The sequence below is a fragment of the Protopterus annectens genome, chromosome 2.part0 (assembly GCF_019279795.1).
Source record: "Protopterus annectens isolate FY-2018-M chromosome 2.part0, PAN1.0, whole genome shotgun sequence".
Taxonomy (NCBI): domain Eukaryota; kingdom Metazoa; phylum Chordata; order Ceratodontiformes; family Protopteridae; genus Protopterus; species Protopterus annectens.
The window spans coordinates 1,071,082,048-1,071,109,750 of record NC_056728.1 but is presented as its reverse complement, the minus strand read 5'-3'; the positions used below and the strand labels follow the sequence as shown (position 1 = coordinate 1,071,109,750).

Here is a 27,703-nt window from a genome sequence, read left to right as displayed (position 1 = left end):
TGAGTGCCCGTAGTTTTTTGCTAATACTGATCAGAGATGCCTTCCCTTTTTGGGATTTTGCTCTATCATTTAGTAGCTTCCTCCTTCTATTGTATAGTTTGTTTATGGCTGGGGTCCACCAGACAGGACATCTGCCTTTGGAGGATTGGGTCTTGGTTTTATTTGGGATTGTATGATCCATGCATTCCTGAAGGTGTTCATAGAATGCATTTATAAAGGATTCTGTGGTCTGGGCCGTATTTTCCACAGGCCCGGGGGCTTTGAAGGATTCCACCTCGGTTTTGAGGAGTGTGAAATTTGCTTTAGAGAAGCTTTTCACTGTGGTTTTCTGGGCAGGAGGTGGGGTCAGGATGTGAATATTCAGTGAGATTAGTTTATGGTCTGATCTTACTAGTGAGGGATACACTTCTGGTCTGGAGCATAGAGTCCCCATGTTGGTGATGATCAGGTCCATTATGTTTTCCCCTCTTGTGGGAGTGGTAACAAGTTGTTCCATAGCATTTGAGTTTATAAATTCTAGGAACCTTTGGGCTAGGGTGTTGGAGCTAGAGTAATGCTCCAAGTCTATGTTTGGGTAGTTGAAGTCACCCAATATAATGGTGTTTGGAGAGACCTTCATATTTTCCAGTGTTCTCAGGAAGGCCGAGTGGGGTTCCTGGGTTTGGGAGGGTGGTCTGTAGCATGCTATAAACTGGAAGGCAGTTTTACCCACTGTTAGTTGCACATGGATAGTCTCTGATCCTTCGTGCTGTGCCACCAACCTGGAAGTGTGGGTATCTTTGATGAATATTGATACTCCCCCTCCTTTTGTGGTTCGGTCCAAGTTTTGGGGCCGAAAAGCATGGTATGAGGTATAACCTGGTAGTGCTGGGGTGCTCTCGGGAGCCTTGAACCAGGTTTCTGTTACTGCACAGATATCGATGTTCTCCATGCTAAGGAGAGTTTTGAGTGCGTGCATCTTGAGGTTTAGACTTCTGGCGTTGTGTAGCATTACTCTTAGTTTCTTATCCCTTGTGATACCTATGGAGGTGGGTTTGTCTTTTGAGCCTTGCCTAAAAAAGGCACTATGGGGGTAGCAAGAGCCTTTGCCAATATCCGAAAGCCCAGGGGTGACAGGTGCAAAGCCGTCCCTAGCGAAGCATCGTGGCTTGTTGAGCATGTCATCCCAGGCTGACAGGCATTGGATCCATTCTTACTAATCCTCCCTCCTTCCCCCTCCTGGAGGACCTGGAGGTATTGTCTCTAGGTGTCAGTAGTCCTTTCTGTTGGGGCTGTTCTCCTTCTCAGTGTGTATGTGTATAAGCTTGCAGCAAACAAGATCTGGGGAATAGACCTGTTGCTTGATGGGATACCTCTTAGCCACGAGCCAATTGAAGACTTCGAGCTAGAGTACGACTGAAAACCACAGACTAAGAATCCACTTAAAACACCAGTTTATTGTACCTCTAGTGCTTCGGCAACCGCCTTCAAGGAGTATAAAACATCACATAACTTGCACAGTTTATATGCCCTTATACATCTAACAATTAGCCTAAACCAGTTAATCAATAAAACTGGTGTTTTAAGTGGATTCTTCATCTGTGGTATTCAGTTTTATCTTTCTTTTTGGTTTGTGCAGTGTTTGAGCTAGAGTATGGCTGAGTCGGAGCCGAGGTTCGGCTCCGAACCCACGGGTAAGAAAGTAAGGCGAGATGGACTTACATACATAGAACGTTATGGTGAGTACATAACTTCTTGTTCTTACTCATGGCTAAATCCTCATGCAAAAATATTAATACTTTTAGCTTGAAGTTAGGTACTGTCTCTGGGCCTAGGGTTTTCCAGTTAGAGGCTTTTCTTAACTTTGTTTCAGTCTCTGTAGCTATTACTTCATTCCATTTCATACCCTTTACATTTAAACTTCTTCTTTATTTTACTACTTCTATCCATTTAGCATCTTTATGCTCCACTGGATCTTCATACATATTTCTTCAAAATGTATGTTTGGGTGGTCTTTCATTTCCTTTCGCCTCATTTCCCAATCCTCTACAGATCTCTTTGGGGTCATCAAAAAATTGCTTACTTTGTACTTTTCCTTTATATTTATCTATGCATCTTCTAGGTTTTTCTGCCTGTGCTGAGATTTTTAGTTTATTTGCAACAGTGCAAGATAGATCCTGATCCATTATAATATTGTGCATTGCTTTTATTATGCCCTTCTTTGAGTATTTTTGTTGATCTGTTCCCTCTTCTATACTCTTCTAACAGTGACCCTTCTTTTCTTAATTGTTTTATAGTTTTCTCTATTTAATACTTCCATGATGGTATTAGATTTCTCCCCTTCCAGACAAAAAGGTCAATTAGATGTAGTTTTAAACTCCTCTGTAACATTGTGTGTCTCCAGTAGCTTTCCCTTTTGTTATTGTGAGGGAATCTGAATTGGTTACATTGGTCTGTGTCGTAATCAAACCAGATTATCTGCTGGAAAACTATATTTGTTAAAAGGAAACAAACAAGTGTGGTGCAACATTGCTGAATCCTGATAAAGTGCACCAATCCATTCCCCTTCCCTATTGTACCTTATCTTTGGATGTATAAATCTGATGGACTTGGGAAGATCATAGGATAAGGTGTGTTATTCCAGATTTGTAAAAAAGACCAGTCTTAGTGCCCATATAGCTGACTCTGCCCCAGTCTGAAGAACTGCAGTATGTTGTTTAATTTTGTTTCTGTGTCTTCTCCACACCACAAAAGTGCTAGCTTCAGTGATAAACTCCTTACTTAGCTACTATGTGAAACACCAAAGTTACCTTCTGAAGAGTGATAATCTGCACTTAGAAGTTCAATTTGTAGTCGCAGTTATTTACTCGTGAAGTGTGCCGTCTTTAAAAAAAAAAAAAAAAAAAAAAAAAAGATTTACTGAGACCTCTATCACGTACACGCTTTTTGAGTAGGCACTTGCCAACAGGCCCGGTTTGATAAGAGAGCTGCTGGTTTGTCAGTAAACGGTGCCGACTTATCTGGGGTCTATATTATATTATCGCACGCTTACAAACGCGAGCGATAAATAATCAACAACATGTAAGTGAAAGCTTACAATGTCGAAACCTCAGAACAGTGATTTTTTTTTTTTCCAGGGAAAAAAATTGTTAGGAAATAAAAAAAAACTTTAAAACATTACATAATGTGGGGGCTTCGCCCCCCCCACACCTCCCCTACTTAAATGTACCAACTCCAAGATCGCACAACAGTGCCGAAAACAGCAAAGTAACGAAAGCAGCCAAGCAAATTCTTTCCCAGGGAAAGAATTCGCTGAAAAGCTGCTCCGCTATTTTGCCTTTCCGCTCTTTTCGGTTCGATCAAGATGCATTCGACAATCTGCATCTGCGATCTGGTAATAGGAACCTATCATCTGTTACTGTCTGTAATAGGTAGTCTAAAATCTGTGACATGCTCATAACCTTCAGATGATTTGAAAGGAACAATGGCGTATCTAGTCTCTTTACATTGCTTTCTAAACTAGGCAACAGTTATGGCAGAGTCCGCAGTAGAAAAAGCATCAAGTACCTTCTGAAGCTCCTTCCCTGCAAGACTTTTGTGTCTCCACAGTGGAAAAGAGGCCAGGAGAAACTCCTCCTCCTCCTAATCTCCAAAAAGGTCAGGACCTTAATGAATCACCAGGATTAACTATGGGCACACTATAAAAACAGAACCATCATATAATAAGTGTATACTTGGGTAAATGTCATATCACCTAGAAAAGCATGACTGACCATCAACAGACTACACTAGAAATACTTAACTTTTCAGTTTAGCAAAGAAGTATTACACAAATGTCCTTTACTGCTATCAGGTGTGACTATCTGACGTACTGCTTATACCTTTTGATCATATCTATCAACTTCTTTACTCAAGAATTATGGGCAAAGCCAAAAATAATGGGGCACAAAGGGAGAATAAATTGGGGACAACTTTTAAATATTACTCTCATAAACTTAGAAACTTGATTTGGTTTTGCATTTCTATGAAGTATAAAACCCCATTATTTAGTGACTGTAGTGCAACCCTGTGTGATTTCCTAGAAAAAAATAGTTCTTACACAGAACAGACCAAAAATTTATGAGGCAGAGGCATTCATTCTGTGAATTTCAAAGCAGAGGCTTGAACTTTGGACTGAAACAAGGCTGCTCCACAGCACTAAAAACAACTTTGACTTACCTGGGGATACGTCTTTTGGACTCTTCCTTTTCTTCACACTAACCTGCTCAACAGCATAGTCAAGCACTGAAAAAAAATAATAAAGGATATATAATCTCTGGCTCAGCTTTTTCAGATACAGCCTCAGACCTCATGTGAGCCATGAGTTGAAAGTTTTGTTCAAGAACTTCTTCAAGGCAATAGGCATTTCTTTGTAAATCCTCCATCTGACAGTCAGTTTTCCAGTCTCAGGCAGCTACCCTGTCTCTATTGCATAAATGAATCCACAGTCCAAAGTCACCAGTGCACTCAATTTCTTCTTTCATTCGTTCCTCCTGGTCCTGGGGTATGCTCAAGTTTCTCCCTCTTCTGTAGTCCAAAAAAGATGAATGAACAGTTCCTCTTCCTGTTGTGTTTAATATGTGCTCTAAGTAGACCTAATAGAAGCCTCTATAATAAATACTTTGTTCATATGATTGTTGCCTGGAGGTTACTCATTGAAAACTGAAGATTTTTTATGCGTTTGAAACTGGTATAGATTGTTTATACAAACGCCAATTGTGACTTTAACCGCTTTTTTGGAGCATATCATTCTGCCGTTTTCAGTGTTTGTTTTATGTTTTTTTTAGACCTAATAGAAGGCAGCATGCATCTCAGGTCCGTACCAGGACAGCTCAGTGCTTGGGGTAAAGTACTGTTCTACTTTGTGAGTTTTATATATAGTTAAGTTTTATATATGTGCACGCACACAAGCACACATTTTTTTTTTAAATATCACTTGGTGAAACTTTTTTTGTGTCACAATGAGCTTTATTGATGTTTGTGCAAACGTCTGTTTGAGATGCTGCCAATATGGCTGACAAAGGTAAATGAGTTTTTGTAGGGGTGGAATTTGTATGCATGTGTGTGTGTCTGAGGGTGTGATTGCTCTTGGGTTAGAGCAAGGGTTAGGTGGGGGGGGGGAGGTTTAGTATATATTTGTGTGTGTATTTTAGGGTTAGGGTAAGGATCTTGTAGTAATAAAGTTTGGTATTTATAGCTTACTAGGATACAAGCAGTGAATGTTTATCCTGTATCATTTTCTGTCATATCTTCTATTACCTTTTCTGGTACTTTTCTGTTAATGGGGCAACAGCATTCTGGGCCTGGATTTGCATTAGCGGAAAAGTACCAAAGGTTTCAGCCCAACATCAAATAAAATGTAACTGTTTGTCTGTGAGAGAGTTTTCTTTGGTGTTCCTTTACATAAAACAGCCATATGATTGACTTAATGCTGTAAAGCTGGAAGTTGTTGTCAGGGGATAGTGTGGAAGCATGAGGGTGCATCCCTTGCGTCTGAATTGAATGTTATATGACTGAAATATATACACACCCATATACATATGCTAGGGTGTATAGATAGACATTAAACGATTAGAAACAGTACAGTGCCAATTTGAAAAGAAATTGAGATCATTAAAATGGCTGCAGTTAACTGACTGTACTTACTGTCTGTCAGGGTGGGACCCCCCTCCCCCGGCATTTGTAAAGCTAACAGTGTGCACCCTATACAACCATCGAGCTTGCATTCATTGTACTAACAGAAAACTTCTGAAGGCTTAATATTAATTTTTCTAAGGAACTCCGCAAAAAGACAAATAATCAGAATTAGTAAGACTTGCAGTAAAATGTTTTTCAGTTCTTGTAATGTTCAGCCATTTCCTGACAAGTCTTGCCTCCATTTGAGTTTTCAGCAGAACTTTTCCGTTAGCTGCAGATGGTCAGAGAAAAGCATACCCTCCCCTTCGGCAGTAGTGTGAAATAAGCATTACTGACATGTCAGATAATGATTAGCACTCCGACAAGGAAGACAACATTAAAACCAGACCCAAAAAAGCTGTTGCCCCGTTAACGGAAAAGTACCCCTTTTCTAAGTCATATATTTAGGACAGGAAGAAATATGATGGAGACTAATAATGCACTTCATAATGTATTTACTGATTCATTTGCAAGAAGTATTGCAGTTGTGGAGTTGCATTAGCTTATTAATTTACATGAGTAGTATTTATGATTTAGTTGAAATGTTGGTCAGAACTGTATATGACTGATTCAGTGCATATCCATTTCTGATAGCTGGATACATTCTGTTCTAAATAGTAAAGCAGGTTAATCATGAGTACCATACCAGGGCATAGAGATATAAAACTCTGAGTATATCCCAGGAAGCCTGAGTTCAGTTATAGAGCTTGGGTGCTGATGGAGTGGTAGGCAGGATGGGCATGCCCAGAACTGTAGCTAGCTATCCTTACATTCTGTACCATTCCCTAATCTGGTGCCCCTGTCAACTTTACATTGAGGACCAAAAAAAAAAACTTACTATAGATGTAACATGTTGCTTGCTGCTGGCTAGCTTAACATGCATGTTGCTCTGAATGCTTCACTCCTGACTGAAAATGCAGTATTGACATTCATTTTTGAATGCCAGTATTGCAGTAGAACACAGAGAGTGATGAAGAGCTTCTGACTGGACCTCAAATGCAGCATTGGCGTTCAAAAGCTTAACACCGATACCGCTGATGGCAGCTCCTGACTCCTTGTACTCTGGAAGGCTGTCACTTTTGCCTCACCATAGCTGTGGCCTTGCTTGGGAGGGAACATGCTGGCCAGCTGTCTGTTGGAGCTGTGATGGAGGCCAGAGCTCAGGGAAAGGATAACAGGCTGGAAGTCAGAAGGACTGAGAAGGCATGACCTCCCGTCACTCTAGAGTGAAACACAGGTTCACATTTCCTCCTTATTGCTTGCCTAGCCTCGTGCAGTGATGTCAACATGTGGGGCTAACGAAGGGCTAGGAATCTCAGAGCTGCTCAGCATGACGCGAGTTGCTGTTGGGGAGGAAGGATGGCTGATGGTGCCATGGTCGGGACAACCTTTCAGTTGCTATTTGGCCTTTGTACTTGAATATGAGTTTGGGCAAGCAGTTGTGAGGAAGGAATGTGAAGGAGATTGTAAGTTTAGGGAGCAGGGCAGTTTGGTTTAAGTTTAGAGAGTGGAGGGCGGTTTGGTTTAGGTTTTGAGAGTGGAGGGAAGTTTTAGGGTCAGGGAGTGAGAAGATATTTCTTGGATTTTGGGAGGCAGGTTTTAGGTTTAGGGAGCAAGAAGGGGGTTTTAGGGTTAGAGTAAGGGCTATGGGAGCCAAGTAGTTATGGGCGATCGAGTTAGTGGGTGTTTGAGCACTTGCCTATTTAAGCAGGTTATCACGAACACATATCACACTAGCACTTGCAGTAGACCCTTATACTTGTACTCCAGTTGGTTTACTACTTTTAGTTTACTTTGCTTACATTATTTTTCTAAGTTAAACACTTTAAGCCTAGTACGCCTGTCCTTGGCCACAGATAGACCAAAAACTGGTGTACTAGAGTTATAGGAAAGGCAACGTTAACAATGACATTGAAAAGGTTATCCTTCCTTTTTGAATAGTGCCTTGGATTATTATACTGTTGCCTGGATACACTCTGACAGCACCAAGGGACTGTATACTGTCTGATCTAATGAAGCTGGTGAATCCTAAATGCTAGTAGTATAACATAGTTTACTGGTGTAGTTGTAAGGGAGGGGTCAACTGGCTTGGATACAAGCTCACTGAATTTGTTTGGAATGGGTTATGTCTATTTTCTGAATTAATAACTAGCAAGTTTGAGATATCTGAACTTTATCAGAGTTTGCAGGGTCACTGATTAAGCCATGGGATTACATTAGCTGTATAAAAAATACATACATTTTTGATCATTTCCATTGACTTTTTATTATATATTTGAAAATGTGTTACAGGACATATTTTTTGCAAACACAGATGAAAGCTGCACAGACAATATTTTACTGTTGTGGTGAATGTTGTGCCATTGATCCATTGAAAACAGATGCAGTAAGTTTTATGCTGTTCTACTTTGTATCTCCTTAAGAGTGGCCTAGCTTTCACATTTAAAGCTTAGCCAGTAGATGGCAACAGTGATCACTGCTTTTGTATTTTCAGTTCAGTTAATATTTGAATTTTTGTAAATTCTTTTTTTCTCAAGGGTAATGACCTCTTCTTATTTTAGACTGCCATGTAGTTGGAACATACTACACTTGCTTTGCTTTTAAGCATACACTTTGGCCATTTCTTGCAGCTAAACTTTTGTTTTTCTTTTGCAGACTCCTTCAAAACAGGCTCGTTTGATGGAAAATGAGGTACAGGATGAAATGTTAGACCATAAAGGAGCAGAAGAAAATCGGCCTGGTACTGAAAAAACTACTAATGAGGTAGAATTTCTTAATATTTTAACACAATTGAGTGTGCAAGCTTGGTTTACAGTTATGCAGTATTTCAGCAGCCAGTAACAATGCCGACACAAAGCCTTAATTATTAATGGCAAATGGTAAATCAGTAAATACAGCAACTGGGAATGGGCACTCTAAACCATCTGCATGCCTGAGGATCTTGCAGACAGGTGTAGCTTTATTGGGTGTGTGTGTGTGTGTGTGTGTGTGTGTGTGTGTGTGTGTGTGTGTGTGTGTGTGTGTGTGTGTGTGTATATATATGTGTATGTATATATATATATATATATATATGTATATATATATGTATATATATATATATATATATATATATATATATATATATATATATATATATATATATATATATATAGGTTCATAGGTGTGTGCTAGGCCAATGACCCTGGAGCCTTTACAAGCCTAGCCCATAGAAGTGCCCTGGCATCGTGCTGCCCGTTAGTTCCCAGTGCCTCTATCAAATAGAGCCACTGGAGTGATCCCCAGGGTGAACTTTCTATTTCCCATCCACTCAAGCGTCCTCTTGAAGAGGGTCAGTGAGGTGCTCTGCTTGACGTGTATGGGAAGTCTATTCCAGAGCATGGGCAGTCTCTGGGTTATGAACCTGTCCCTCCAGCATGTTCTGTTGATTGTGGCAATGAGGTTGAGGTCTCTGGAGCATGTGGTGCAGAGAGATTGGGATTTCCTTAGATGTAGCATTTCTAACAGAGCTGGGTCAGACATGGCTTTGTAAGTCAAGCAGAGATCTCCTCTTAGTAGATGATATGAGACAGAGCATAGATGGAGTTTTTTGAGTGTGTCCGTGTAGGACATGTGTTTAAGGCCTAGGATCCTCTTAGTGAGGTACTTTTGTGGCCTTTCCAGCTGTTGCATATATCTAGTGAGGTACATGCAAAATGTGACATTATACTCAATGATCGGCCTAATGAGGGAAGAGTAGAGAGAAATGATGACCTTTTTCTTCCTGGATGCAAAATCCTTGGTAATGAGATGTGCCACATAGAAGGACTTTCTGACCACAGTGGCAATGTGGTGGTCGAAGGAGAGGTTGTTGTCAACCTGTGCCCCAGATCTCTTATTATGCCTTCAGTGTTCAGTGGGCTCCCGTCGATGTGGTAATTAGTGGGAACTGAGTTTTTCCCAAATGGAATAATAACGCATTTTTGGCATTAAGCCTAAAGCCATGGTTTCAGCACTAGTCATTGTTCTCAGTGCGGCCTTTCTGTAGGATGTCTACATTACTTGGGGAGTTAATAATGGCTCTCAGCTTCAAGTCATCTGTGAACTTGGTCAGACAGAGTCCCTCCGTGTCGGGTTGGACTTCTGAGAAGTAGATGCCAAACAGGAGAGGACCCAGGACCAATCACTGTGGGACTCCACTCGCGACTGGTCGGCAGTCTGACTTGGAGTCTGCCACTTTATCACTGTGGGATCCATCTGTGAGCCAGTTTGCAACCCACCTAGTGATATAGGGGGTTGATGTCTAGTTTGGTGAGTTTATCAATAATTCCTAAGTGGGGAAGGGTATCAAAGGCCTTGACCAGATCGAGGTAGGTTGTATAAACTACCTTGCCCTCACCCACAGCTCTGGTGACTGACTCAAAGAAGTTAACTAGGTTGAGCAGGCATGGTCTACCTTCACAAAACCAAATTGAGTGGGATCTAGAGTTTGGAGACTCCTATATCCTTGTTAATTAGGTCCATGTTGATGTGCTCCATAGCCTTACATATCAGACTCGTCAGGCTAATGGGGCGGTAATTCCCAGGGTCTGTAGTCACTCCACTTTATGGAGAGAGATGACTGTAGCAGTGTGCCATTCGGTAGGGACAAAGCCTGAGGTGAGGCTGTGATTGAACAGGACACACAGATGTGGTGCCAGTCCATGTTGTAGTTCATGCAGAATTATTCAGATATTAACTGAACTGGTGTGTGTGTGTGTGTGTGTGTGTGTGTGTGTGTGTGTGTGTGTGTGTGTGTGTGTGTGTGTGTGTGTGTGTGTGTGTGTGTGTATATATATATATATATATATGTATATATATATGTATATATATATATATATATATATATATATATATATATATATATATATATATATATATATATATAAAATGTGTGTATGTGTGTGTGTGTGTGTATATATATATATATATATATATATATGTATATACACACACGCGCACACACACATACAATTGTGTATATCTGCATATCCAGGTTTACTATCAGAATTACGAGTTTCACAATGTGAAACTATTAGAATTTCGACTTGAAATATCGGTGTTCTGTGTTAACTGTGTCAAAAAGTCAAAATTATCTGTAATAATTCGAAAAAATTTACTTCTGTACAGTACTTCCCTTCACCAACAGTACCTCCATGATAGTTACATTGCAATAAAAATGTATTTGCCTCCTTCCTGATTTCTTATTTCTTTACCTGTTTGTCACACACAAATATTTCAGATCATCAAACAAATTTAAATATTAGACAAAGATAACCCAAGTAAACACAAAATGCAGTTTTTAAGTGATGATTTTATTTGTTAAGGAAAAAAAACAATCCAAACCTGCATGGTCCAATGTGAAAAAGTAATTGCCCCCCTTGTTAAATCATGAAGTAACTGTGGTTAATCACATTTTTGGGAAAACTGAGTTCAGTTTCATTAGCCACACCCAGGCCTGGTTACTGCCAGACCTGTTGAATCAAGAGATCACTTAAGTAGAACATGTCAGACAAAGTGAAGTAGGCCAAAAGATCCCAAAAAAGGAAGACCTCATGCCGCTATCTAAAGAAATTCTGGAACAGATGAGAAACAAAGTAATTGACATCTATCAGTCTGGAAGAGGTTACAAAGCCATTTCTAAAGCTTTGAGACTCCAGTGAACCATGGTGTGAGCCATTGTCCACAAATGGAGAAAACATGGAACAGTGGTGAACCTTCCCAGGAGTGGCCAACCTACAAAAATTACCCCAAGAGCTAAGCGACGACTCATCCAAGAGGTCACAAAAGAACCCAGAACAGTGTCTAGAGAACTGCAGGCTTCACTTGCCTCAGTTAAGGTCAGTGTTCATGACTCAGCCATAAGAAAGAGACTGGGCAAAAATGGCATGCATGGCAGAATTCCAAGGGGAGAACCACTGCTGACCAAAGGGAACATAAAAGCTTGTGTCACTTTTGCCAAAAGACATCTTGATGATCCCCATTCTGTGGACTGATGAAACAAAAGTTGAACTTTTTGGGAGGTGTGAGTCCCGTTACATCTGGCATAAAAGTAACACAGCATTTCAGAAAAAGAACATCATTCCAACAGTCAAACATGGTGGTGGTAGTGTGATGGTCTGGGGCTGCTTTGCTGCTTCTGGACCTGGACGACTTGCTGTGATTGATGGAACCATGAATTCTGCTCTCTACCAAAATACCAAAAAATTCTGAAGGAGAATGTCCGGCCATCAGTTTGGGACCTCAGTCTGAAGTGCACTTGGGTTTTGCAGCAGGGCAATGATCCAAAACACACCAGCAAGTCCATCTCTTAATGGCTTAAAAAAAAACAAAATTAAGGTTTTGGAGTGGCCTAGTCAAAGTCCGGACTTGAATCCAATTGAGATGCTGTAGCATGACCTTAAAAGGCGGTTCATGGTCGGAAACCCTCCAATATGGCTGAATTAAAACAATTCTGCAAAGAAGAGTTGGCCAAAATTCCTCAATAGCGATGTGAAAGACTCATTGCCAGTTATTGCAAATGCTTGATTGCAGTTGTTGCTGCTAAGGGTGGCACAACCAGTTATTGGGTTTAGGGGGCAGTTACTTTTCCACATAGGGCCATGTAGGTTTGGATATTTTTTCCTTAATAAATAAAATCTTCACTTAAAAACTGCATTTTGTGTTTACTTGTTATCTTTGTCTAAAATTTGTATTTATTTGATGATCTGAAACATTTAAGTGTGACAAATATGCAAAAAAAAAAAAAAAAAAAAAGAAATCAGGAAGGGGGCAAATACTTTTCCATTGCACTGTACATGTTTGACTACGTATTTCCGACTTTGGAATACAAATAAAATAAATTTCCTGTTAGAATGTGCAACCTTTACTGCAGTGATGTGTACATTTCACAGTGTACCTCACATTCAAAATAACACCACCTATTGCAGTACGAAACCTTAACACCCTAAAGACAGAATCTATAGTTTTCCACGCATAATCAGGAATACATCAGTAATAGCTGATTAACGAATGCAAACTATTAAATTACAGCAGTTTAAAAGGAGCAGTGCATAGCAACAAACTGAGCAAGTCCCCTTGAGCTCATTTCATCCCTACGCTGTAACATGCGCATAAAGTGACTTTCTTTATCATGTAACCCACGCCTCTTGGATAACGACAGCACACAAGATATGAAGTGGCCTTTTAGGTCTTCATTGTGATTCTGCTCTAACCTTATGGCATGCAGCACATCTATAATATATAACTGTTTATGACCAAGCAGACTCCTTCACCTGTGATGCCATCCCTCCACAGTATTCTGGCTACGAGGATAGCCAAGTAAACATGTGATGTTCTTTGTGTTTCACTGTTGCAGTCATCACCTGTGGGTTATCCCTGCTGTGGTAGCCCTCGTCCAGCCCAAATACCAGACTCAGTGTTTTTCTGCGTCAGCCGCTGTCACTTGTAGACTGACATCAGGTCATCAGTTCTCTAAAGCAAGGCAGCTTATGCCATTACAACAGTCTTTCTTGCCGTAGAGCTCATAGCAGAAGCAGTTCGCAAGTGTGCCGAACGGTCGCTACCAGAACTGAGATTACAGCTGAAAACATCTAAAGTTAATTACCCCGTTGGGGATCCTTTTTTCTTGCACTAACCGATGTCCGAAAAAGTTAACAATTGTCTCGCCTGTGGAAAGCAGATCCCACACAGAGACTTCCATTCATATTGTGTCCCTTGCTTAGGCCCAGACCATGACGTCCCCCGTTGCCATCTGTGCCCTCTTTAACGCGAGAATCATTCATCGTAGAGATCTTATTGTAGACTGGTATTTTCGTCCTCTGTCTTCACAAATGGTATCCGTCAGCCAGCAATACGTAGACATTCCGAAAAAGCGCAGGGATAAAGAATAGAGACAGACCACACCAGGCTAAGCCTTCCAACGACTCTACCGCTAAGAAGTCGTCAGTTCTCCAGAATTCAGTGAGGTGCTTTCGCAGCCCCTGATGCCCGATACGATATCTATGCAGGTCTCTACCAACACCCTTTCGGAGTCCGGTATGTCACAGAAATCTTCTTTATCTGCCGAACCTTTGGTTGTCTCTTCCTCGGTTGGGTCCGGAGCTGCGAAGCAGGCACCGGCTTCCGAGGAGGCCTTTCGTATTACCGATTCTAGACAAAAAAAAAGTCTTCTCATCCGTCTACAGTTTCTCTCAGACTGATGGATACTCTTAGGCGAAGGCCTAGAAGCCAGGCCACTCCTAGAAAATCTACCTCTAGCCAACATCTTACTCCTGCTCCACCACCCCAACCCCAAATGCTCAAGATGGTGGAGGATCTTATCTCCCTTATCAGGGGCAGTCAGGCCACAACTTCTAAAAAGAAAAGACACCCTTCTTCTGAACTAATGACAGAGCAGGATTTTGAAGAATCTGATTATTCAGATTTTGAAGAGGAACAACCACCTCTGGTTATGAGGATTCAGATGCAGAGGAATCCATTCCTTCTGCCTCTCTTCCAGAAGACCTTTACTTTGGGAAAACCCTTCACACCCTCAGGGAGCATTTCCACTGGGAATATCAGGACTTCCCTCAGTCTAAGAAAAGGCTAGGAGAGTTTCTAGACCTGCCCCAGCACAGACCTCTGGCCACTCCCCCATCTTAGAAGTGGTGGATGATGTTTTCCATGAATCCAGATTAGCCCCTGACGCCCTCCCACCTGCTCCCAGTAAACCTGACAGGTATTCCAGAGTACCGGATTCTCACTGTACAGAAATCCTTCTGCAGACCCGGAGATCATTGCACACGGACCTAAAGGAGCTAGGGCTAGTTCTGCAAAGAATCCTACTCCATTTGACAAGGATGCCAGAGCTCTGGACAGATGGGGTAAAAAGTTTACACCTCTGCAAACTTAGCCATCAGAGCACTCAACTGTCACTTCCATATGTTAAAATATCAACAACACACTTTGGAACTATTAAAGCAAAAGATTTCTACCTTTCATGATTATGCCATTTCTAAAGAGTTAGCAGATTTACTGCACTCTACTTGTCAAGTGGCATAACGGTATTTACACTGGATACTAGGGCACTAGAAGCCACAAGCAGGGCAGCAGTGTCTGGATCTGTCATCAGGAGATCTGCATGGTTGAAGGAACAACCTCTCCCTGATCATGTCAGGTCTGAATTAATTGATGCACCCTTGCATAAAGACTGCTTGTTTGGAGAAAAAGCAAAAGAGGTGCTTAAAAAAATGGAAGACAAAGCAAAATCAATGCAAACAGTAAAATATTTCTTTCAGGTTCAACCTCCTAGATTCAGCAGGAATTTTCCCTCTAAGCACTGGTCTTTCCTGCACCTAGCAGACAGGGGCAAGGTAAGCCCCACAGGGACAGACCACCCAGGCCCCTGTCCCAGGGACAGCAGAGAACCAAACAGTGGACCACTTACACTCCAAAGGCAGGGAGTTCTAAGCCATCCCTCTATGGCAGAAATGCTCAGTGACACCCACTCTCCCCCTCTGCCCTCCTTTCACCCACCAAAAGCTAGGAAGAAGGCTTTCCCTCTGCAAAGAAAATTGGCTGTCTGTAACAAAGGAGCAATGGGTTTTAAAGATCATTTTTCAGGTGTACAAGTTCACTTTAAACAAACTTACAATTCCCAGTGGGTACCCAGACTTACCTCCAAATGACTGGGCAGAAGCATTAAAACAAGTCAAAGCTCTCATATTCCAGGGGGCAGTAGAACCTGTTCCCACAGATCAAACAGGCAAAGGCTTTTATTCCAGGCTATTCCTTGTTTCCACAAAGGAGGAACTTGGTGCCCCATCCTGGATCTGTCCATTCTGAACACCTTCCTGGTGGTTCCCCCAAATTCAAAATGCTAACTTTGCAGCAGCTGCTGCCTATGCTGACAAAAAATGCTTGGTTAGTGAACCTAGACCTAAAAGATGCCTACTTTCACATCCCCAATAAGGGAATCCTGCAGGAAATTCCTGCACTTCAGAGCAGGCTCACAACACTTTCAGTTCTTTGCACTATATTTTGGCTTATCTACTGCTCCCAGGGTATTCACCAAATGTTTAGTCCCGGCCATAGAATTTTGCAGACAAATATTCGGATTTACACTTATCTGGACGACTGCCTCATTCAGGCAGTGTGCAGAGAAAAGTTGCTTCAGGACCTCTGCTTTGTCAAAACCCTCCTAACTTCCTTAGGGTTCACCATCAACGAGAGGAAATCAAAGCAAACACCCTCCAGGAAGATCATTTTCTTGGGAGTACTGCTGGACACAGCATCCCAAATGGCCTTGTATCCCCAGAAAAGCAGAGCTTCCTGCCTCTCTGCTTTACCCAGCTGGCATCCAAAAGTCACCTCACAGTGAGGAAGTTCCTGCAAGCTTTGGGGTACATGGCATCGTGGATCCTTCTAATTCCTCTGGCCAGGCTTCACATGAGAAAGCTTCAGTGGTATCTAAAGAACCTTTGGTGTCAATACTTGTAGCCTCAAGAGACCGCTCTTCCTCTGATCAATCTGATCAAACTGACTGCAATAGTGAATACACTCTAACATCTACATTTATGTTAAGTGTACACAACTGTACTTTCCAATGATTCCAGAATGACACTTGAAATAAGGGTGATAATCTCTCATAGGTAGCATGTCTGATGCCATGCCACCTTGGTCTCCCTAAAATATAATTATTTTTGAAGAATTCACATAAGGGTTTACCAGCTTCAGGCATGCCACCTGCAATTTCCTCCAATATTGAGAGTACTGAGTCAGGGGATACAAACGCTAAGGCAGGTACCTACTTTCATAACAGAGCAAATTGTGTCATTATCAAATAAGGATGCTAACTGCAGCTTTTGCATTTGGCGCCAGACTAGTTGACAGAGATGGAGCCAACACCCCTTAGGTGTATTGTCAGGCATATTCTTTGCTGTACAATTCACAGCACCTTTCTCGAAGTCGCATAAAACCATCTTTGGCTTTAATATTAGCTGTAATTCAGAATAGAGGTGGATAACACCTTTCCAGAATCGGTCATAGCACTCTTTCTTTTTTTTAAGGTAAAATGGCATACACCACTGGGGTAACCTTGCTGTTGGAAGTACCTGTTAGGCTGCACTGTATGGAATACACCTGTCTACACTCATGTGTACTTATGGTGAAATTGCCGTCTACTAATATAAATTCAGATGCACATAACATCTGTAGGTTACCTTCTATTGTTAGTATAACAGTATTAGTAGTACTACTGGTAATGTGAGTGTGGTACACAATAAATGAACCATTTTAATGGGGAACATGTCAGTCGTCAACTCAGTTAAGGAATCTAGCTTATACATATCTGTGTTCTTATTTTTTCATCTTATTCTTTGCACAGTTTGCTTCAGAGGGTCTGCGTTAGGTAAGGAATTCGCCACATCAGTAGACGTACATGCAAGGACTTTGCTTACTATTTTGCATGGGTCCTTCAATGTTTGCTCTGCACGTCTTTTAATAGTCTGATGAACTTTTCTTTCCTCCTGTTGAAGTACGTTAGGACCATGAAAATGCGGTGTACTCTTGTCCAGTTTTTCACCGTCAACTGCTGCCTCTGTAACACACTGTCCTTTACATCTGTCACTATTTTTTCTTATATAGTACCAGTACCATCTACAGTCAGTAGACTTTTCAAGATAGTACTGGTAGCCATCAATACAAAGCATCTTGTGTCTTTTTTGGGACATTACTGTACTATACACTGCACCAACACTGCAACAATTGTACCCGGACACTCAGTAGAAGTATCACCATTGGACATAGTTACTACTCACACCTACAAAAAACAGTTAACGATTAATGGTACTTGCAGTGCATATCATGATGTTGTAGTACGTTTTCACACATTGCCCTTTACTATTAGCTGAATGCAGGATACACACATAACACGTGGACAATCTGTAATAATGCACAAACTTCATTCACTCTACTTGTAGCTGCTAACCATATCTGCTAACTGTATTCAGTCATACACACTGTCTAAGCAATTGCCTTGACATTAAGGTCAGTTGCTTACGTCAACTGTGATTTTCAAACGCAGTACTGTTATCTTGGCAGGAGTGCGTTTGACAAAACACGATATTCATATCTATGAGAAACCTACTGTGTATCACTCCAATGCATGGTGATACCACTCCTGTAGATCTAGCGGCTGCCTATATTTAAAAGGGGTAATGACTATAGTTAATAGTTATGGTTACGCCCAGTCCCCATCACCTGACAGCAGATGTATTGTGCTTACATTTGACCAAGGTTGCTGCTAGGACCCAGTAACACACACGAACACACATTCACAATACACTTGCAAACGTATGTGGTGTACCAGTAAAAATATTAAAACTGTATACATTGTATCTCCGTGAATTGATCTACAACTTGCTGGATAGGACACTTCTGTACGATGTGTATTATGACAACATTTAACATGCTCACATTAAGATACAGTGTATATTTTGCAGTACTTCAAATGCCTTTTCTGTAAATTTGCATTTCTGGCATTTAGAAATGCAAGGGAAATATTTAGACGTTTCTCGTACTTACAGTATCTCCTGTAGGCTGCTTTATTTCAATCCCTGCTACTCAGTAATCCATTGTGAAAGCAATGCAGAGTAAAATATACTGGAAATACCAACAGCAATGTCACTGTTCGAGCCGAGGTAGAATAATAGTATGGCCGTGATTGTAATGGTCTATATCACTGCATCGAATGGTATTATGCAGTCGGACATCTGCATTCGATATTACCACCAGTGACTTATGTTTTTTCTGTATTCCAACTGATGGTCATGTAAGTTTCACAGATAGCACTTTCAAGTAACTGATAGTAAACCGTGTATCCATGTTTGTGTGTGTGTATATATATATATATATATATATATATATATATATATATGTATATATATATATATGTATGTATTGTATGTACGTAAATGCATATATGTACATGCATGCACACATATATATGTATAAAACGTATTTACATACAGAGGGAGAGAGGTTGAGAAGGGAATCAGGGGGAGAAAGGTGGTGGAGAGTAGTAAGTTGGGTAAACATGCACAAAACAGTACAGATAAAAAGGACACACTGGAGAGTGTCACATGGGCTGGACAGAGAGAAATGGAGGGCAAACAAATAGAAATAGAAATCAGGAGGATTGGACAGTGTACAAGAAATGGTTTAGGGCATAGTAGGATTGGGATGCATCTGGCTAGGGATATTTTATTTTATTTTTTTATTCATTCATATTTGTTGATCATCTGAGTAATCTGGTCAGATGACTGTCTGTCATGTCCTGAACATCAAGAAGTCCTGTAAAAAATAGTTCTACAGAACATTAGGTATGGTGTGTATATGAGAGAACACGTTCCTTACAAATGATGCAGATGAGCAAAAAGTAGACACGCATGAATATATAATACATTTAAAATGTACACTTGTATTTGCTGTAACAGAAATATAATTTTCTGTATTTTTACATTGTAGTGAGTTGCTTTACAAAAACACATTGGTTTAATCATTGTCATGGAAGCAAGCATGTGCCTGTTTCAGTATATGTTCTTTTAGGCTGATTTTAAACTGTTTTAGTTCTTGATGAGCTTTAATTTCTGAGGAAGAGATTCCCAGTAGTAGGCCCTAGCCTAGAATAGGGTTCTTTCTGCAAATACTGATGGGTCTAGTTAGTATTAGGTTATTATTGTGACTGTTTCTCAGAGAGCATCTTTGTTTTCTGAGGGGAAGAGTATGTCTAAGAGAAGACAGTAACCGTGTTTAGGCATTTTCAGTAATAGTGTATCAAGTGTAAATGAAGCCTATGAAGGGACTAGTAGCCATTTGAGTCCCTTTAGGAGGTCACAGTGGTGCTTATATTGGCCTGCTAATAAGATGAATCTGCAGCTGTTGCTTTCAACTGTTTGAATTTTGTTGTGTGGTGTAAGCTGTATAGACACAGTATTGGTAGACCTTATTCTAATTGTGTCATCAGTGTGTTTTTTACTCTGGGTCTGCTAGCAGATGGGGATAGCAGATGTGATGCACTACAGCACATTTCCAGATGATGGCGTATTTTCAGTTATGTGCTTTAGTTAAAGATTAGGTCTAGAATGAGCCCTAAGTATTTAGTTAGGGTATGATGGTATCATTATTGATTTAGGAATTAATGGTTGGTTATCATGTGGGATGTAGTGAATAACATTATGTTGGCTTTATTTGAACTTATTAATAATTTAGGTTGGAGAAACTATTTTCTAAGTTGGTTTGGAAGTGATTAAAGACTTGTGCGAATCTAGAAGGAAAATGTCATCTGCGAACATTATGTCTGGGGAGATTGTGGGTAAGGTTGGTCATCTAGAGTAAACTATATAATCAGGTAATGCTGATAAAGTGAACGTGCTTACACACACACAGTAAGAATGAAGAACTTGCTTATTGAAGGCTAGATACCAGTCTCCTGCTTCAACTCCTCCTCATCATAGCATGTCATATGTCCACTGGTTGACAGGTGTTCCATGTGCACCTGGGAAAGGCAGTTTCAAGCTTGCTTAAAATTGTTTGCAGTGGCGTGTGTGCCCCTTTATCTTTCAGAGCGCACAGAGCAAGAAGTCAGCCATCTTGGCTTCTGTTATCTTATACTTACAAGTGGACTTAGGTTTGCACAGTTGTCTATAGGTCACTTAGAATTTGTCGCGGTGGCTTCTGTGTGCCTTTCAGTTTCAACACACACCAAGTGAAATGCCAGACTTGTTGGCTTGCACCATGCAGGCGAGATAATTGATACAACAACTTTATATAGAGTATTATCTACTGAACTGTACTGTGTATAACTACATCACATATAGGACATTTTCATGTACACCACCCTTTTCAATCACTTTTCCTCCTAGATGTTAAGATGATCTCAGTGGGATGGAGATTCATTAGCAGTCGTCTGTAGCTGTGCTGCGTGAGAGGGCTGGAAATACCTTGCTGGAGAGGTTTCCAGCTTTCCATTGGCAGGAAGCCCAGCCCAAACACAACAGCTCAGACAGCATTAGAAAAATGGTAGAAAAGATGATGCATGTGCAGCTATCCTGTATGAGCCTGTGGTCACAGTACCATGAAGGTACCATGAATATATACGGTCTAACCTAGCTTTACTTGTTGCCTTTGCACTTCATCATAATGTAGAGATTCATAGACAGTTTTAGCACTTGGACTGTTGTGCATACATGCCATGCCATGCAAACAGCTATATGGTTTAGTGGAAATGGTGCCATTTTTAATGCCAAATCACACACCAAAAAGCAGTAGCAGCCAAAGCAAATGAACAGTAAGAAGCAAGTTTCTGGCAGCAGAGAGCTGCAACTTTTAAACAGGAGACAGCCCCAAAGAGGTACTGTGGTAAGATATTTGTCCAGTTTGTTAAATGTATGAGCACTTGCATTCATAAGTGTGAGCATGTTTTCCAAAGGTGGTGTGGAACAAGGGTTGGGAATGTTCAGGCAAGCTGAGAATGACATTCTGGGGTGGTGAGGGCTTCTTTACACTGTAATGGAGCTGGCATTTTTTCCCAGCTACTCTTTCATATTATACTTTTTTAAAGCATGCTATGCCAAAGTGATATGCATTTTCCAGAATGTCTGTCGTAGCGATTGACATTGCAAACTCCATTTTTCTCTTCTTTAACAAGCTACCCTAATGAAATGATGACTAAAATGTTTTTACTGGATTCATGTCAGTTTCTTGAAAATGAGTTGATAAAAAAAACTGAACTGTTTACATTTCAAAGTGGATTATTTTTTTCTCCAGTATCACGCTGCACATCCACTTCACTCTTGCACTCTTAGACTTGTAATCATTTCCAGTGTCTCTGCATCTTGGAGAAACACACTGACCTTTTGGTCATGAGCCTTTTTTACGTGCACTTGGCCATCCTACAGCTGGTGTGCTTTCATATTCATTGGATATAGTCTAATGCATTATAATCATCTGACTGGTTGTTTCTTCCATGGGTATTTCAGGACTTCCATAGAATTGGTAATGAGCTGCATAGTCTTGCACTGTGATGTAAACCTGTCCTTATAGTGCAGTTAAATTGTCTGTTTTTTAGTTTGTGTTTGAGGAGGGTCTAGTACTTGTTTGACATAAGGCTAGCGTTAACTACACACTGATTATTGCTTTGCAGCAGCAGTTCTGAAGAGCTGCTAGTCAGAAGGTGTTTTGTGTTTTTTTTTTATTGGTAAGGTAGCACCATCTGGCCATATTTTGTATGTGGCAGATGATCATCTGCCAAGTAGCAACAATGAGAAGTTGAGATACGCTGAGAAAGACAAGATAATTTTGCTGTTCTTTTGTTGAACTGTTGGTTGCATACTGATCTGATCCATTTGTTTCCCTCATTAGGATGCAAGAGAGGCAAAAGACTTGAGCACAGGCCCTGTCCCAGGAAAGAAGGGAAAGAAAAAAAAGGTACAGTCATTACAGAGTAATAGCCTTGTTTGTTTTGCTACCAAGTGTCAATCATTTATGTGAGAATTGCATTGCTGTAAAAATGTACTGAATTTTGCTGCATTTATTTCTACGTTTTATCAAGCCCCAGCCTTACCAACTCTCAGTCCTGCCCCCCCTATTATTTCCCCCATGTACAATTGAGAAACCGTTGTGGGGATAGATGTCGTCCAAGTAGCATTGTGGATTTTCTGTTGTTGTTGTCTAACCCCTCCCCTGTGGCTGATGCACATGTTTGCAATCAAACACGAGGGCCTCCTTTGTCTTGTGCATGTTCATTTTAAAATCGGTGACTGTGAAAACGTGCTGTCACATATCCGCTTATGTTTTAATTGACACTGAATTTATTGATTGACATCAGAAATTCCACTGTCTTTGAAAACCATTTTTATTTTTGATGACCTTAGATCAGACGTTTCCAAAGTGTGGGTTGTGACCCACTTGTGGGTGGCAAGCTGATTTTGAGTGGGTTGTGTCTGGCCAGAAGGCTTCACCATAAAAATAGAACAAAAAAAAAAAAAAAAACACAAAACAAAGCAACAAAAAAAAAACTTGTTAATGCCGCAGTGGTGGCTTCTTCTCGTTTAAGGAGGACCATGCGTGCGTTCTGTGCACCCACACTAACGTGGATGTAAACCCATTCTGTACTCATGTGCGGAATTTAAAATAGCATTTCCATTTATAGAGTGTGTGTGTGTGTGTGTGTGTGTGTGTGTGTGTGTGTGTGTGTGTGTGTGTGTGTGTGTCTGTAATTTTAAACTAATGGTTCCGTTTGTTTCTGTATGGAACAGAAAGTGTGTGTATGTGTACATGTGTATGTAATTTAAAATAGCCATTCTATTCATGTGAGAGATAGTGTGTGTGTATTGCTGCATGAGAGAGAAGGTGTGTTTGTGTATTGCTGTGTGAGAGAATAGGTGTGTGTATGTGTGTGCTGCTTTGTGAGAGCAGAGAGAAGGTAGATGTGTGCACGTTTATGTGTTTGTGGCTGTGTGTGTGTGAGAGAGAGGGCAGAGAGAAGGTAGGTGTGCGTGTGTGTTACCTCTGAACTGTCCAAATATAGCCTAATAGTTTGGTCCGTTTCATATAAAATTTGTGGTTTTGTGGCAAATCACAGAGGACCGAAGTTACTAAATGACATATATGTGTGTTTCAGACTTCATGTCCTTCAGAAAATGTGTGCTAACACAAATCCTGTTATTCTAACAACTTTCTAAGTTAAAAAGAGCAATATTTAAAATATATCCCTATTTTTGGGGCCATTGTATCCACATTATTTTAAGCTTTGTCCAGATTTCTTGCACTAAGAGGTTGAGAGGTATGTATACCTCTCAACTGTTCAGATTTTTGCCCCATATTTTTGGCCTTGTCCTCATAAAATTTGTGGTTTTCTGGCAAATCTCTGCGGACTGAAATAAACAATCTCATACATTTGAGCTTCAGACTTTTCCTTCAGAAAATGTATGCTAAGTCAAATGATGCTATTCTAGCAACCTTCTATGTCTGGAAGAGTAATATTTATAATCTGTTCTTATTTTGGGGCCTTTGTCCCCCCCCCATTATTTTAGGCTATGTCCAGATTTCTTGTGCTAAGAGGGTGAGAGGCATGGTATGTAATGTCCTAGTTGCAGATTTGTTTGCTGCATTTTAAGGGGGGATAGGGGTTCTGCATTCCTGAGTGTGTCCTCTTTTGTACAAGATGCCTAGTAACTATGAATTATGAAACTATGAATGGTTTCTCAGTCATTCCCTATTGTAATATTACCAGCTTACCAATTTTTCTTTAATGTAACGTAGGCAATTAATTCTTCAATGGCAGCAAGCACCAAATTTTAGATGAAACACTGAAATGTAAAGTTGTTTGCCAGTAACAGCCTCTTCATTAGTTACAAATCTCTTTAATGTAGAATTATTTAGATGAATTTTACTTCTGCAGAGATTGTGCTGATTGACTGATACTGTAGATTGTAATGACAGAAATTTGAGTGGCCTTTTATGGTTAAAATGTTCTGAAATGAACAGTTTCATTCTTTATTGGGTCATATGTTTTGTTTCATTGCTTACTGGAAAAATGTTGAAAACTACAAATTTAAAACGCACTCTAACAAGTGGTGCTGTATTATAACAAGGAATATAATTTAATACAATCAGGAAGGCGAATCAAAGAATACATACATGTACGCATGGCCCTAAAAATGTGTGCAAGGAGCCTGTGGCTTGAAAATAGTCCAAAGGTAAACCTAATTCTCCACTGGCCAGATGCATTTTATTTGAATGTGGGTTTTAATGCTGTTTCAGTGAATGTGAGTTTTAATGGCAGAGATGTTTACTGCTCATGGTAAGTTTGTTTTCATTGTGAGACTGTATTGTTTGTTTAACAAATGGCTAGATGTGTTTGTGCATTTTATTTCAATATTTGTAGTCATTGTAGAAGTAAGAAAACGATATGCGCACTGACAGGTTTGAACAGTGTTCATAGTAACGGGAGAAATATTCAAGTAATAGAACATTGGTATGACCGGGGAAGAGGCTGCTGGAGGAGGGACTGATGGGGGGGGGGGGCAGTCTGTTACCCTGCCTAGGGCCCCATTTGACCACGATCCGGCTCTGCTAACAGTTACTGAGAATAGATAACATGGACCCTTTAAATTCTGAAAAAAAACATTCCATGGAGGCGGTGTCTCCTCCTTAAAGGAGGACCATGCGTGCTTAATATGCACACACGCCGCCACAATTTAGTGGGTAATGGAAAATTACCATTTTCGAAAGTGGGTCTCAGCCCATAAAAGTTTGGAAACCACTGCCTTAGATTATTCAGAAATTTAAACTCTGAAGATTAGAAACTAGTTTTTAAGCCCCCATTTGATGAGGTTATGAATGAAACTACTACTGAACATTCTATAGAAACTTAAAAAGTATTGGTGTTAGTGCTGACAGAATTTTGGGGTCCTTTTTTGTGAGTAAAGACTTTTACTCTTTGATGTATTGTTTTCATTTATTATTCTTTATACAAAAGGTTTTTATGTGAGCTAATATAAGAACTGCTTTGTTGTGCTGAGCTGTGACAAGACAAACTTACATTAAACTCTTACTACTTGGATATACCTTGGAAAACAGCCCTACGCTATTTGGGGGTGTTGTGCTTAAAGTGGGGGACTTGCAGAGTATGTAACATGGTACCAGTGTGCAGACCATAGTAGCATGCACTCCTGTTGCTGTTTTAATCCTCCACATCCTATAGAAAGCAGTAATCTTATTCAAGTCACCTTATTCCCTGGGCTAAGTTATCTTGGTGCTTGTCTGTGTCTGGTTTCTTTGTTGCAGGTACCAGCAGCGTGGCTGCATTCTCTGGTGACATTTGATTTAACATTGCTACCAGTATTTTTGTGCCGCTGTGCTTTTCACAGACGTGTCTGATTGTTTTTAGCACTCTGCTGTATTGTATCTATGATGTGATGTGATGTATTCTGCTATGCCATTTCCTATCTAGTTGGTCACCTTGTCCCTCTGTGCTGTATATTTCTAAACTGTGGCAGATTGTTTTCTTCTTCCACTATATTATATTCTTGCTGTGATAGTATCCACTGTGTCCTTGCTTAACTAGTTGGATGCATTTTACCGCCATGTCTCTTGGCACATAGATTTTTGCAGTGTATTTAATACTGTAGAACTCTAGCCTGCTGTTAATGTCATGATTACTTTGTTATGGTATCCATGCTCTCTGTAACAAATGATCTGAAGTAGTTAACTTCATTCTTTCTGCACATATGGGTATTCGGATCCGATTCGGATCCGAGCCGGCAAAACTTTTCAAGCATCATCTCAGAGCTCCAAACTCCTCCCCTACCTATATTACATCACTAGCCCCAGATCTTGTTTGCCGCTCTATGAGTCAGCATCGTGGTCTCTGAGCTCTAAGCAAGGTGGTAAGGTTTTTTGGTCTTATTAGTGTAGTTGGGTGTGAATACCTTTCCTTTTTTCCTCCCTTCTTCGCGTTTGTTTGTCGTGTTAGTTTAAAAAAAAAAAAAAAAAGTGTTTGTGTAGTACTGTTTTGTAGTCTGGTTTCCCGCCTAGGCCCAATCCCTTGTTAAGTGTGTTAGGGCTTTTACTGTTCTCCACTATGGCTGAACAGCCTAACGTTCTTTTTAAGAAATGCACAGAGTGTGGTCATAAGCTCTCACCAGCTGATGGCCACACTCTGTGTGTTCTATGTTTAGGGGTCGCCCATCTGTCTGCATCCTGCGACATTTGTTCAGGCTTTAACCCTAGGGCACTGAAGGATCATCAGGCTAAGCTTGTGGCTAAAGGTCTGCTACCAGCTTCTGCCCTGGAGTCTGCCTCGGGTTCCTCCCCAGCCAGTGATATTGTGCAGGCATGGACTCAACCTCCCGCCAGGCCTGCTACATCGGATTAGTCCCAGAGAGGTAGGGACAGAAGAGAGAAGGAGAAGCGCCACAAAGAGAGGGACAAGCCCAGAAAAAGATCATTGGACAGGGAGTCTTTCTCCAGCCCCTCTTCAAAGGCACCCAGGTCTCGTTGTCTTCAGCTCCGTTCTCCCCGATGTCCTTCAAGGATGCATCTGCAGTCATTACAAATGGGTTGTCCTGTCGTCAGGCAGCCCTTCGGTCGGCCGGATTCCAAAGTCTGGGTCTGGCCTCGGCTGGTGTCGCACTTCACCCGACGTCATAGTTGCAGTTATTCGGGTATAAAGGCATCAGCCGACGCCATTTTCCTCAGTCTTTCTTGCCGCGTGGCGCCCGAAGCAGAAGCTGTTCGCAAGTGCCGGTCGGTCAGATCCAGAGATTACTACTACCGAATACTACTTGAAGACTTCTAAAGCTAAGTACCCGTTGGGGACTCTTTCTTGCCTCAGCCGATGTCAGAGAAAGTGAATAACTGTTTATCTTGTGGGAAACAAATACCTCATAAAGATTTCCACTCCTACTGTATACATTGTTTAGGCCCAGACCACGACGTAGCAGCTTGTCTAGCCTGCTCTTCTTTTAACCGACGGACGCTTAGACGTCGGTCGGAGTTTGCTGAACAAATTTTCGGCTCTGATTTTGCCTACATTATGCCGTCGGATCCTCCGACAACGCAAATTTCAAAAAAACGAAAAGAAAAGGACCGACACTCGCGGTCCGCGGTCTCGGCCGAAACCGCGATTAAGCAAACCGCGAGTGTCTCGGTTTCGGCCGAAACCGAGCAAGCGGTTCTTTCTTCAGCCGAAACCATGCCTTCTACCGAGGCCTCCTCTAACCTGGTAGAATCAGCTTCTGAAATCCAGCCTTCTGTTGCGGTTTCTCGGGAATTATCAGACACAATTCCCCTGGATATTTCAACCCCTGCACGTGGAGCTGCTAGGCCTCCTGCAGCCATGTCTATTAAGGCCTTTGCCAGGGCTAAAGCAGCCAAAGCTTCAAAAACTGTGCCTGCCAACCCCCCCCCACACACACACAGGCCCAGCACTAGCTCTCATATGCTTTCT

General features: G+C 41.0%; 1 protein-coding gene across 6 annotated transcripts in view; it reads left to right on the top strand.

Moving 5' to 3' along the window:
- PSIP1 (PC4 and SFRS1 interacting protein 1) overlaps nt 1-27,703 on the top strand; it is an 801,135-nt gene that overhangs the window by 177,817 nt on the left and 595,615 nt on the right. For 5 of the 6 annotated variants that reach the window (XM_044061285.1, XM_044061284.1, XM_044061281.1 and 2 more), the window contains exons 5-6: nt 8,350-8,457; nt 22,111-22,176. In XM_044061285.1, the coding sequence (XP_043917220.1) occupies nt 8,350-8,457; nt 22,111-22,176 (174 nt within the window). Of the gene's footprint in view, nt 1-7,960; nt 8,081-8,349; nt 8,458-22,110; nt 22,177-27,703 lie in introns of those variants that run through there. The other variant, XM_044061286.1, reaches the window with a different exon arrangement.